The sequence below is a fragment of the Chlorocebus sabaeus genome, chromosome 15 (assembly GCF_047675955.1).
Source record: "Chlorocebus sabaeus isolate Y175 chromosome 15, mChlSab1.0.hap1, whole genome shotgun sequence".
NCBI lineage: Eukaryota > Metazoa > Chordata > Mammalia > Primates > Cercopithecidae > Chlorocebus > Chlorocebus sabaeus.
The window spans coordinates 88,346,567-88,359,153 of record NC_132918.1 but is presented as its reverse complement, the minus strand read 5'-3'; the positions used below and the strand labels follow the sequence as shown (position 1 = coordinate 88,359,153).

The window sequence follows — 12,587 nt, the reverse complement described above, 5'->3', positions numbered from 1 at the left end:
CTGGGGGACAGGGCAATACTCTATCTCAAACAAACAAACATGAAGAACTGCAGTTGTCTTTCTGTTTATTCTCATCGGCCACTTTCTCCTGGTTAGAAAGCACATCAAACTCTGCTGAACATCAAGTTGGACACTTGTGCCTGCTCAAGGCAATCAATGACTATTTCAGTCAGCAGAAACAGCAAGTATCATCCTCTAACAGTTTTCATTCACAGCACATTTTCTTCCACAGTCAAAGTGCAAGGATACAATAAGAGCCAATAAAATGACAGAAGTTTTCATCACAAACAAATTAACTAACTCTGGAATGGATCACGGTATACCTATTTTCTAAAGAAAATATCAAATTCAGTGGTGTTGAAATTTGGGCTATATCCTTAATCCTCGGTCTTTCTAGCATCTCTTCCCTCCACTTACTTTGCTCATTTGGAAACTTTTGTAAACTCTAAAGAGAAAATGAAAAGAATCAAGTTATTAATATAGTTTACTTTTTAAAGCCTCTTTCTTCTTGATTAGTGTAATGATTGTGATGATGATTACTTCTCTCCTACTGAGTGTGGTGGGTGCTATCATTGGCCTTTTATGAATATCATCTTAGATCTTTATATGACCGTATAGTTATTATTGACATTATTAAGTACTAGAAACCGAAATTTCAGATTTTAAGTGATTTGTCCAGGGTCCTCAGTAAAGCAGGGATTAGAACTCAGATTTTTCTAATTCCAAAATGATTCCTACATTCTCTATCATAAGCCTATCTCCCTTCCTTCAATTCTCATTGTCACCCCCAATATGTTCATTAGTTTCAAAGTCTGCAGGGTTTTTATACATCTCTCACTGGCTAATCCTTTTGTCTTCGGTTTTTAGCAAAGTGACTATTTTCATTCCTTGGCGGAGACAATTATGGATTGCGTCCAAAATTATTTGTCTTTCTAGTTCGCCAACTTCTTCCCCCTTCATTCCTCAAGTCTTGACGCACTCATATGTAGCTCAATAAACAAACCCTAGGAAAACCCCCACAACAACCAGATTAACAGACCAATCCTGCTCCTGAGAAGATTGTCTTTCTTTCCTTTGTTAGTCTAATAGGCAAGGTGTGTTAAGAGATTTTAAAAGCGCCGGAGAAGAGCGCTTGACGATTCCAAGTTCACAGAAGCCCAAGGGATTCTGACATTTCTCCAAGGAGTTAGCCAGGAGAGAGTCTCACTGGCTGAGTTTAGATGGAGGAGAACAGTAAGAAGGACCATCGGGCTTTGCTCAACCAGGGAGAGGAGGATGAACTGGTGAGTCTTCCCTTTATTTTCCTAGTCTTCTCGAAGTGCTCAATGCTGTGAGTAGGGACTGCAGCTAAATTAGAAGATAGAGTGTAGCATTTGCGCTTCAGGCTTTAAGACCTTGAAAGGTTTCAGTCTGGTAAGGTTCCTTAAGGGCTGCAAAGCACCATTTTATTGTGGGGAAACCTGCAGGGGCTAAGAAACTTATGACCTCTGGGTGATAGAATTCTTGCCATCTTCATATGCAATGAACCTGTGATGTTTCCTCAGCCACTTACAGTATTTGTAGAGCCCCGCATGGTGCTCAATGGGATGTCTCCCCCTTATCATCTGGGTTGCTATGTGATTGAACAAACTCAGTGAAAACAAGAACTCCTTTTTTATTCTCATGCTTGGGTATGTATGCATAACCTAGGCTTAGGGGGCTTTGGGCTGAAGTCATGCTTTTATAAGCGTGGAGAGAAGTTTTAAGCATCAGCCACTAAAGAAGGAGTAGAATGTGGCCTGGGATTTTTAACACATATTTTAAAAATTTCTCATGTCTCCAATTATTTCCCCACTGCTCTTTTCATCAAACACACACACACACACACATACACACACACACTTAAAAATAATTATTAAAAAGTTGAAAAGTATAGTGTTCATTTGGTGCTGAAGTGTTTACATTTATGATTTTATATAATCCTCAGAACTCAGTGATGAAAGAACTAATCCTATTTTATTGAAAAGAAATCTGAGACCAGGGAGGTTAAATAACTTGCCCAAGGTCATTAGCCTGCAAGGGACAGACTGGGAATCCAGCCCACTCCTTCTCCACATCCTGTTCTGTTCACCGTACAACAGGTAGTTCCAGTTGGACAATGAAGAAAGGAGACAGAGACGGGGGAAGAGTCAGAGTGAGGGCACATTTGGGGGCCCCAAAGAACTTGGAGAACATGGTTTGTGGATTAGAATGTCAGTTTCCTGGTTGGCCTCCTGGTTCCCTGTGAGTTCTGGGGCAAATCCATACCGGCTATCCCTCCACCTATTCTTGTTTGCTAATTGAAGGAAAACACGATTTCATCTACATCTGTGTTGTTCAGTAAGGCAGCCACGGGCCGCATGTAGTTTCTGAGCACTAGAAAAGTAGCTAGTCCACACTAAAATATGCTTTACGTGTAAAATATGCACCAGATTTTGAAGAATTTTGTCAAAAAAGAGTAAAGTATCTTATTAATAATTTTTCTATTGTGAACACATTGAAATGACAATATTTTAGATAGGTTAAGTAAAAATTTCACCTGCTTCTCTTTACATCTTTGATGTGGCTGCTAGGAAAGTTACTATTAGGAAGGCAGCTCATACTGGTGTCTTGCATTATTGCACCACGCTGAGCTTGACGAGCGCACAGCACTTTGAAATCTTCAGAATGAAGGCTTTTAAAGAACGAAAATCTATTCAGCTGGTTCACTGCTAAACAATTCTGTTAGCTCTGATGTTTTCAACATGTAGATAAGAGTGCGGGAAAAAATTACATTGCTCTTTATTCTTCTCTAACTAGTTGCTGTATTTGTAAAGTTTATAGCCTGATACTTTAATTCTCTCACTTACAGAAAGGATATTGGTATCATAGGATTAAATAATGAGCCAGGTGCCCCAGTTTTCTTCATATTTGCAGGTGATCAAACACTTTTACAGACGCTCACCACAAAGCTCTATTAGGAATCCCTAATAGAGTTAAGTAAGTTAAGTAATAAGTTAAGTAAGCTTAACTCATTCTGGGGAAGGAGAGATGGCTGTAGATTTCTTTTTCAGAATTCTGGGGCATAGAGCACAGATGCAAATCCTACTCTGATCAAGTTATCCATGGACTCACGTAGGCCAGAGGGAGCTGGGATGACTGAACTGTGGAAGCTGTGACTTAGCTCCAGGAAATTGCTGTCCTGATCTTGCAATTGCTGGTCTTTTAGAAGGAAGCCAGATGGGGAACGACACACACTGGGGCCTATCAGAAGGTGGGAGGTGGGAGGAGGGAGAGCATCAGGAAGAATAGCTAATTGATGCTGGGCTTAATACTTAGGTGATAGGTCAATCTGTGCAGCAAACCGCTATGGCACACTTTTACCGATGTAACAAACCTGCACATCCTGCACATGTACACCTGAACTTAGAAGAAAAGTTGGAAGTTAAAAAAAGAAAAGAGATCCCTAGCCAGGCACAGTGGCTCATGCCTGTAATCCCAGCACTTTGGGAGGCTCAGGTGGGAGGATCTCTTGAGGCTGGAAGTTCGAGACCAGCCTGGTTAACATAGAAAGAGCCCGTTTCTATTATAAATAAACGAAAAGAGACCCTAGAGATCTCCCTTGTCCCTTCTACCATGTGAGGGCACAGAGAAAAGATGGCCGTCTGTGCAGCAGCAGGAGGGTCCTCATCAGACACTGGATCTGCCAGCACCCTGATCTTGGACTTCCCAGACTCTAGAAATAGATGTTTTTAAAGCTAAAAGGTAATAAATAAATAAATAAATAAATAATAAATAAAGGGAGGCCAGAAATCTGACTTTTTATGTGAGATAGCCTGATGATAAATTTTGAAAGCAAATTCATCTTTTGAAATCAGTAGGTCAAACTAAACCTGGGCACAGTTTAGTCCCAGCAGTGGGGTCTGTCACATGTTGACAGCCTCAGCCCCCTTGCTCTTTCTTCGAGGAAGATTCCCTTTGGTCCAGTCTAACTTCTGCTTGTACTCAGTATTTCAAGCGAACAATCAGTTGTAATCATGAGAGTCATTGCGGTAAACATTAGAGACAGTGGAGGCAAATAATGAACTCCTTCAATCAAACACCCATGGAGAGCCTGAGTGGATGGAGGGGCGATGCTGTGAGATTGCACAAGCACAGTCTTGGGTGATTCTGCCGAGCTCAGCATGGATATAAAGCTTTGCACTGGCCTCTAGAGTTGAACCCTGTTACCATTCCCATCTCCTGTTCTCATCCTGCTAGTGCTTACTGTCCCAGCTACGGTGCAGTGCTAGGTGCTTGCCACACAGGTTTTCATTTTACCCAAACCTTACAACAGCCTTGCAATCAATATTCTCACTGTACAGGTCTTTATTGTTTTTTCCAACAACCTACTCCCACCCACTCCCCACCCTCCTCACTACTATCCAGCTATGATAGGCTCCTTTTCTTCACCTGCCTTTTTCCTAAAACTCTGCCCTGCCCAGGTGATTCCCTCAGCCTCTCCATTTGCAGTCCACTTTTCTTGTCTTCTCTAGAGGTCTCAGGACCCTTGGCTTCTCTAAGAGCCCACAGGAGCCTTCACAACACAAGACCCTAAATAAATCTGAAGCCTTCAGGTTATATAGCTCCATACTTAATGGAATGGGATTTGGCTTCAGGCTGACCTGAGTTGAATTCTAGTTCTGTTAGGCAAGTTATTTGACCTCTCTAATACCTACCATTTGGGATTGTGGTGAAGATTAAATGAGGTAATACAGCTTTTCTAAACATATCTTCTGCAATAGGTATTATATAAGACGTTTTCCTGTTCTCCTTCCCCATTAGGTTTGAGAAATACTGTGTGAAATGGTTACGCAAATAACAGCAGGGCTTCTCAAATCTTCAGTATATTTGTCTTGGTCTGCTTTGTGTTGCTGTAACAGAAGACCACAGACTGGGTGATTTATAAAGAAAATAAATGTATTTGTTATGGTTCTGGAGGCGGGAAGTTCAAGGCTGAGGGGCTGTGCCTGGTGGGGGCCTTCTTGCTGAGTCATCCCACGGTGGAAGGTAAAAGGGCAAGAGAGCACAAGAGAGCAGGAGAGTAAGAGGGGGCCCAACTTGCCTTTATAATGAGCCCACTTTGCAATAACTAACCCACTAGCGTGAAAATAATGTTCACAAGGGCAGAGCCTTGTGATCTAATCACCTCTCATTCGCCCCACCTCCCAGCACAAGAACCTTGGAGGACACATTCAAACCATATCAATATTATGGTTTTCTGTGATCTCTTAAGGAGCATTACAGTGCACTGTATAGCACTATGTGTGTGTGTGTGTGTGTGTGTGTGTGTGTGTATAGTGTGTGTGTGTATATATATATATTGTGTGTGTGTGTGTCAGGGTCTTGCTCTGCCACACAGGCTGGAGTGCAGAGGCGTGATCATAGCTCACTGCAGCCTCAATCTCGCAGGCACAAGCAATCCTCCTGCCTCAGCCTCCCATATAGCTGGCACCACAGGCATGTGCTACACCAGCTGGCTAATTTTTTTTAAATTTCAGTACAGATGAAGTCTCCCTATGTTTTCCAGGCTGGTCTCAAACTCCTGGGCTCAAGTGATCTTCCTGCTTCGACCTCCTAAAGTGCTGGGATTATAGGCGTGAGCCACCTCACCCAGCCACAGTGCACCGCATTTCCCACACTTATGCATCCATGGAATCTTTGTGTGTGTGTGTGTGTGTGCGCAAATACACGTACAGATTATTTCCTGACCATTGTCTCATGGAACCTCCATAGGAAGAGTGGAATGTTCTCAATGACTGATAGGTATTATTTTATCATTATACCCTGCTGGGAGGAAAAATAGTCATGACGGCTGTCCTCAGCCTGGTTTGTCTGGAGGCACACTGTGTGCATATCAGCCTCTGCTTCGGCAGCTCCTCTGACCACAGGCTGCATCTGCTTTCTGAAGACGACTTTGATTCTGAACCCACTGGAGCCACAAGTACTGCATGATTCATACCAGTTGCAAAGCCCAACAGTTCCATCTGTGTTCCCCTTCTGTACAGACACCCACCAACAAAATGTCAAAATTACAAATCAGAGCAGCCCCAGAAGGCAAAATGGCTGCTTGGTGTGGACAAAACAGAACTGACAAAGGTGCATTTTGCTTCGAAGTAATTTTCTTCTGCTGAGCAGTGGAGGAGCCCTGGACTCTGAGATAGCAAACCTGGGTTTTAGTCAAGGCTCTGCTGCTAACCATGTGGTTGTGGACACCTCTTTGGCCTTGGCTCTTTACCTGAGAACAATACCACTAGCGCTCCTGACTCACAAGTTTCGTGAGGGTCACATGCGAGATATGGAAAGTTCTATGAAAAATAAGTGGTTCATTTATGTACAAGGAATCAAGAGTTACAAAGTGCAAAAGTAATTAGAAAATGCAGGAATACATATATTAAGTGAGATTGGTGTTGAGGATATTTCCTTTTTTTCTGGTTAAAATGTAAAGAATGATCATTGTTTGAGGTTATCATTGAGAAAACAAGTAATATGTAATGAGTTGTTTAAAAAAAAATCAAGAATTGGCTGGGCACGGTGGCTCATGCCTGGAATCCCAGCACTTTGAGAGGCTGAGGCAGGTGGATCACCTGAGGTCAGGAGTTTGAGACCAGGCTGGCCAACATGTCAAAACCCCATCTCTACTAAAAATAAAAATAAAAAAAATTAGCTGGGCATGGTGGCAGGTGCCTGTAATCCCAGCTACTTTGGAGGCTGAGGCAGGAGAATCGCTTGAACCTGGGAGGCAGAGGTTGCAGTGAGCTGAGATCATGCCATTGCAGTCCAGCCTGGGCAATGAAGTGAGACTCTATCTCAAAAAAAGAAGAAAAAGAAAAATCAGGAATTTTGAACATGTAGATTATTTTACATATGCAATGTAATGTATCTTACATACACAAGGTCATCCTCCAATAAAGAACTTCCCCCAAAAAAACCACTCGAAGGATTAAAACTGAAAAGCAAAAATTGAAACTGAAAGCCCTGTTGGCTGTCTCCTGTTTTCAGTCAACATGTATATTATCAGGTTGAATGAGGTAAAGGTAAGCTTATCGATCTTCAACTGACACCTAGCTATGAGGGAAGAATAACAATATAGGTGACAGAATCAAGATTCAAACATTTCTCTAGGCTGGATTGTAGGTGAGAAATTGGCAAGACGCAATGTAACAGACCACATTATTGAGTTTTTGTTTTAAGTTATTTTCAAAATACTAGGTGGGGGTATGAGTGACTTGGGTTTTGTAGTTGTACATGAGAAAGTAATTGAAGTGCTTTATTCAATGTGCTGAATTTTATTTGCCAATGTGATGTAGCTAAAAAAATTAGTCCTGGAATGCCTAAATAGAAGCCTGTTCTGCAGAATAGAATAAATAAATAAAAGTTCTGCCATAATCTGTATTTTATTAGGAAAAATCTAGGAAGTTATATTTAAAACTTTTTTTTATTCTAAAACTCATACTTAGAGAGAAATTTCAAGAAGTGAGTGTATTTGGAGGAATATCTGCATGTCACAAGTAAGAAGTGTTTAAAAGAATTTAGAAACAGTTTCCCAAAGAACCATCATAATGTTTGTCTTCCAAGAGTTGACAGGCTGATGTGGAGAACAAAAGTAGGCGTTGGTAGATTCCAGCCATATTTATTCTCCTTATGGCAGAATTTCCCTTTGTTTTTTTGAGATGGAGTATTGCTCTGTTGTCCGGGTTGGAGTGAAGTGGCGCGATCTCAGCTCACTGCAACGTCTGCCTCCCAGGTTCAAGCGATTTTCCTGCCTCAGTCTACTGAGTAGTTGGGACTACAGGTGCATGCCACCACACCCAGCTAATTTTTGTATTTCTAGTAGAGACAGGGTTCCACCATGTTGGCCAGGCTGGTCTCAATCCCCTGCCCTCGTGATCTGCCCACCTTGGCCTCCCAAAGTGCTGATTACAGGCGTGAGCCACCGCACCTGCCGGAACTTCCTAATCATCTGTGGTGGCAGAAACATAACATGATACCCCTGTGATCACCGTTCCGTTTGTATAACCCCCTCTAGCTCAGTGTGGGCAGAACCTGTAAATATGAGAAGCTGGGACTCCTGTTATTATATTATGTTCTATGGAAAAAGGGACTTTACAGGTGTAATCCACATGAACTCAACTGAGTTAATAAAAAAGGAGATTGGGTACACCTGACCTAATCAAGTGAATCATTAAAAGAGACTGGGCCTTTCCGGAAGTCAGAGATAGTTAAAGCACGAGAAAGGTCTGATGCAAGGGAGGTTCTATGTTGCGTTTTTGAAGATGGAAGACGCTGGGCCTTTCCGGAAGTCAGAGATAGTTAAAGCACGAGAAAGGTCTGATGCAAGGGAGGTTCTATGTTGTGTTTTTGAAGATGGAAGACGCTGTGTGGTAAGGAGTGGTTGCTAAGACTGAGAGTCGCTTCCAGCTGACTACCAGCAAGAGAATGGGGGCCTCCATCTCAAGGCTGCAAGGAAGCGAATTCTGCCAACAACCATATGAGTGTGAAGAGGTCTCTTAGCTCCAGAAAGAGCACAGCTCAGGTAACGCCTTCATTTTAGTCTTGTAAGATGCTCAGCGTAGGACCCAGCTAACTGAATACCCAACCCATAAAAACTGTGAGATAATAAATCTGTATTGTATTAAGACACTGAGTTTGCTATGCAGCAACAGAAAACGAATACACCATCACAGCTCTCCAGCAAGAGAGTATGCAGCCCTGTAAGGCAACGAAAAGCCCCTCTTAAGCAGACACAGGTGCTCATCTGCGAGGAACGCTGTATAGCTGTTTTTTCCTAGAGAGAAATTTGGACCAAGTAATCTCTGAGACTCCCTCCCTGGTTAACAATGCTCTTATTTTACAAATGACTTTTAACCGAACTTGTCATGTCCCATGCCCTTGATCTAGGGCAAATTCTGTTTTCAGAAATTGTTCTTGCTAATCAGGCCAGGCATCTCATTATCTTTTGATGCACACTCACTGCTCTCTGCTGTTGGCCTCACCAAACAAAGGTCTTTAGTTGCGCTTTTACTTGCAGGAGGACTGTGTGTTAGCACTCTTGTAATAGTAATGCCGGCTGAAATTACGGGAATACCTGTAGCCAACAGTGGGATATGTTCCTCTGTTTTGTGTTGGGTTTCAAATCACACTGCTGGATAGTGAAAGGTTTATCTTACTCCAGACTGAATAATTTAGTATTTATTTTGAACATACATTTCCAAGACTGTTTCTTTGTTCTACAAATAATTTATGAATATTAATACTTTAGGAAACAATAATGCCTATTTCATAGGGTTGTTGTGAGAATTAAATAACACCTAAGGACTCAGAAGGATCTTATTGTCGAATAGACTCAATTAGTTCTTATTGTCAAATATAGATAAAAGTAAAAGGGATCCAAGACATTATATCTTGGCCGGGCATGGTGGCTCATGCCTGTAATCCCAGCACTTTGGGAGCCTGAGGCGGGCGGATCACAAGTTCAGGAGATTGAGACCATCTTGGCCGACACACTGAAACTCTGTCTCTACTAAAAAATACAAAAAGCCGGGCGTGGTGGCAGGTGCCTGTAGTCCCAGCTACTCGGGAGGCTGAGGCAGGAGAATGGCGTGAACCCGGGAGGTGGAGCTTGCAGTGGCAGATGCCTGGGGGACAGAGTAAGACTCTGTCTCAAAAAAAAAAAGAAAAAAAAAGACATCATGTCGCTATACAAAGGGCACTCCATGGCATGAATGCAGGGCATAATATGAAACTATGATTAGCAATGCTTGGTAATTGGTTGCAACTAATTCAAATTACTACACATGGGCAAACCAAATAGTAATAGGAGATTGAAGAAAAACAACCATACTAACATCAATTAACTAAGGACAACATTATCCAAACATTAAAGAGAAGAACTTTGAGGTAGGGATCAGAAAACAGAGTTTTGAGAATGTCCTCCCATCTATAACATGTAAAGGAACCCCTTTGGGCAAGTCCAGATAGACAACAAAGGGCAGATTGTTAATAAGGAATAGAAACTCGGTGCTGTGATTGTTGCTTAAAAAACACAAGCAGATAAAACATGATGAATTCTAGCCAGAGGAAGGACATTGAAATATAGTGTCCACAGGAAGGACATTGAAATATAATGTACACAGGACATTGGAAAGGAATGGACATTGAAAGGACATTGAAATATAATAGGAAAAGACATTGAAATATAATCTCCTTGACCGTGATTCAAGCATCTAGAAGCTTAGACCTACACAGAAAAATCTACCTTGCTCTAAGGCTGTTGTAATATTCTTGTCCATGGAAAAGCTGAACACAGCAGAACAAATAAGCAAAAACTGGCATTGCCATTTGCAGAATGGAATTATTATAGTGGGAGTTGTTTATGTGATGTCTTGGGTGAGTAAATAGATTAGTAACTTTGTGCTGTAAGAATCTTGGTTTAAGCGAGCGTGTTAGGAGCTATAACCCAAAATACCCATTCCAAAGACTCTGAATTGCACACTGCTTTGCTTATGCATAATGGGTGCTCAACAGATATTTTAGATGGCTAAACACATGAACAGTGAATGTAAGAATAAAGATTTACAGAAAAACAAAGACGACCTTGTTCAGAATACCAGTTTTGCATTAATGCCAGTACTCTGGATACAATGAAAATTCGGTTAAAAGGCAGGAAGAGAACCCAAGGATTGCTTCTACAAGACAAAGATCATCCCACCAAAAGAGAATTTGGGGAAGAAACCATGTTTAGATGACGCTGCACCCTATAATTCTCTTTTCCTGAGGACTTTGGCCAATCTTAGTTCCACCTCTGATGGTAAGTGAAACAGCTACCTATAAAGAAAATAAAAAATATAATTTAAAAACTGCCTTTTAAATGCTGTACTTAATGTATGTTCTCATTTAACTTTTATGAGGTAGTGACTCATATCCATTTTACAACTGAGTAAATGGAGGCTCAGTTAGGTAACATATACAAGGTCACATTATACAAACATCAAAGGTAAGCTGCTCTATTATGTTAATTAACTTTTTTCCTCCTGTATGAGTAAAGAATGATTGTACTGGTGCATGTGTGTGTGTTTGTGTGTGTGTGCACTTGCATTTATAGTTACTGCATCTCACTAATCTGAGTCAATTTGCTGTTTATGCTAAAGCCCTTCTCTCGAGTTTCATATACTGCAAAAGTGAGCAGTTTTCTTTTTAGCTTTATTCTGACTTCAGTTTTGACCACTTGTGCTCTTTGGGAAAAGCAAAAGCTCCATGGAAGCCATTGAATCAATCAGTTTGAGGAATTCAACTATGGTTGTCATGTTTGGGGTCAGGTTCCAGCCCATGCTGAGGTCTGAAGGGAGTGGGTGGATAAATGGCAGATAGCTGAAAGCACTCGGGGGCTGTAGGTAGTTGAAATAAGGCTTTATTCAGCAGCCCTCTCACCAGCAGCTCTCTTACACTGCTCTGTCTCGGCTCCTTAGTCCAATGGCTCCCACACGCAGCTGCGTGACTGGCTCTCCCTTGAAGGTTAGCAACTTTCTCAGCACAAGCAGGCTGAGCTGTGTCCTGGCTGGCTCACTTCTGTCTGTCTGCAAAAACGGACAGCTCTGGCGCTCTCTCTTTCTCTGGGCATAAGCACATCTGTATAGTGTCAGCAAGGCAATTATACCTTTTACAGACAATAATGGTATAGGGCCAAGGGATGGCCTTCCCATGTTGTGGCTACATGGCTCTGATAGCAAGTGGAGTTACACGCCTACACTGCAAACTCACTGAGTCACACAGGATGTAAACATCCTACCTCGGCCTATCCTTGACCAAAACACAGCCATGTTCCTTACAATGGTGTTCACAGATAGTGTTTAGTTTTGTATATTGCTTGTGGTCAAACTATTTTACAATGAGTCCATTGGGATTAGCCATTTTTATTACCGGAATTTTATCCAGTTGTTTGTTACACAAGATAATTTTTAACACATATTAAGTGCTCAAAATGTTTCAGGAACTTTGCTAAATGCATTGCATGCATTATCTTATTAGTTTCTAACAACCCTAGACAATAGTGATTATTCTCATCTGTGGAGGAGGAAATTAAGGCATCAGAAGTAAAGTTGGTTGCCAAAGTCTTTGTATATGGTTACATGGTGGAGGTATGATTTGAACTTGGTTTTCCCATGCCGTATCCTCAGCTTTTAACTGCTACACCAAACTACTTCTGATGCATTTTACAAGCAGCCACATTTTCACATGAAAAATCCGAAGTTCAGCAAGTTTAAATCACAGCTGGTAAATAGTGGAGCAAAGGACAGAAGCAAGAGCTTCTAGAAGGCAGTGGGGTAGGGTATAAAGAATAGAGGTTCTGGTGTCAGACCTGGAAGGAAAGTCTGGCTCTAAGTTGCGATTTACAGCAATAACCTCTGTGAAAAAGCGCATGCATATTTCACTGTTATTCCTAATCCAGATTGCTTCCTTTGTATTCTGGGCCTAGAAAAAGACTTTTTGGGCTGTGGTACCTCTTTCAGAATTCTATAGGAAACAAATGTGAAGGAACACCACTGTTTAGA

The 12,587-nt window shown here is 41.6% G+C and overlaps 1 protein-coding gene across 1 annotated transcript in view; it reads left to right on the top strand.

Annotated features, from left to right (window-relative positions):
- Positions 1–1,137: 1,137 nt before the first annotated feature.
- The window catches only part of ATP13A5 (ATPase 13A5), a 116,311-nt gene continuing 104,861 nt past the window's right edge, over positions 1,138–12,587 (top strand). The window contains exon 1 of the mRNA XM_008009546.3: positions 1,138–1,283. Coding sequence (XP_008007737.3) covers positions 1,221–1,283 — 63 coding nt within the window. The 5' untranslated portion in view covers positions 1,138–1,220. The remainder of the gene's footprint in view (positions 1,284–12,587) is intronic.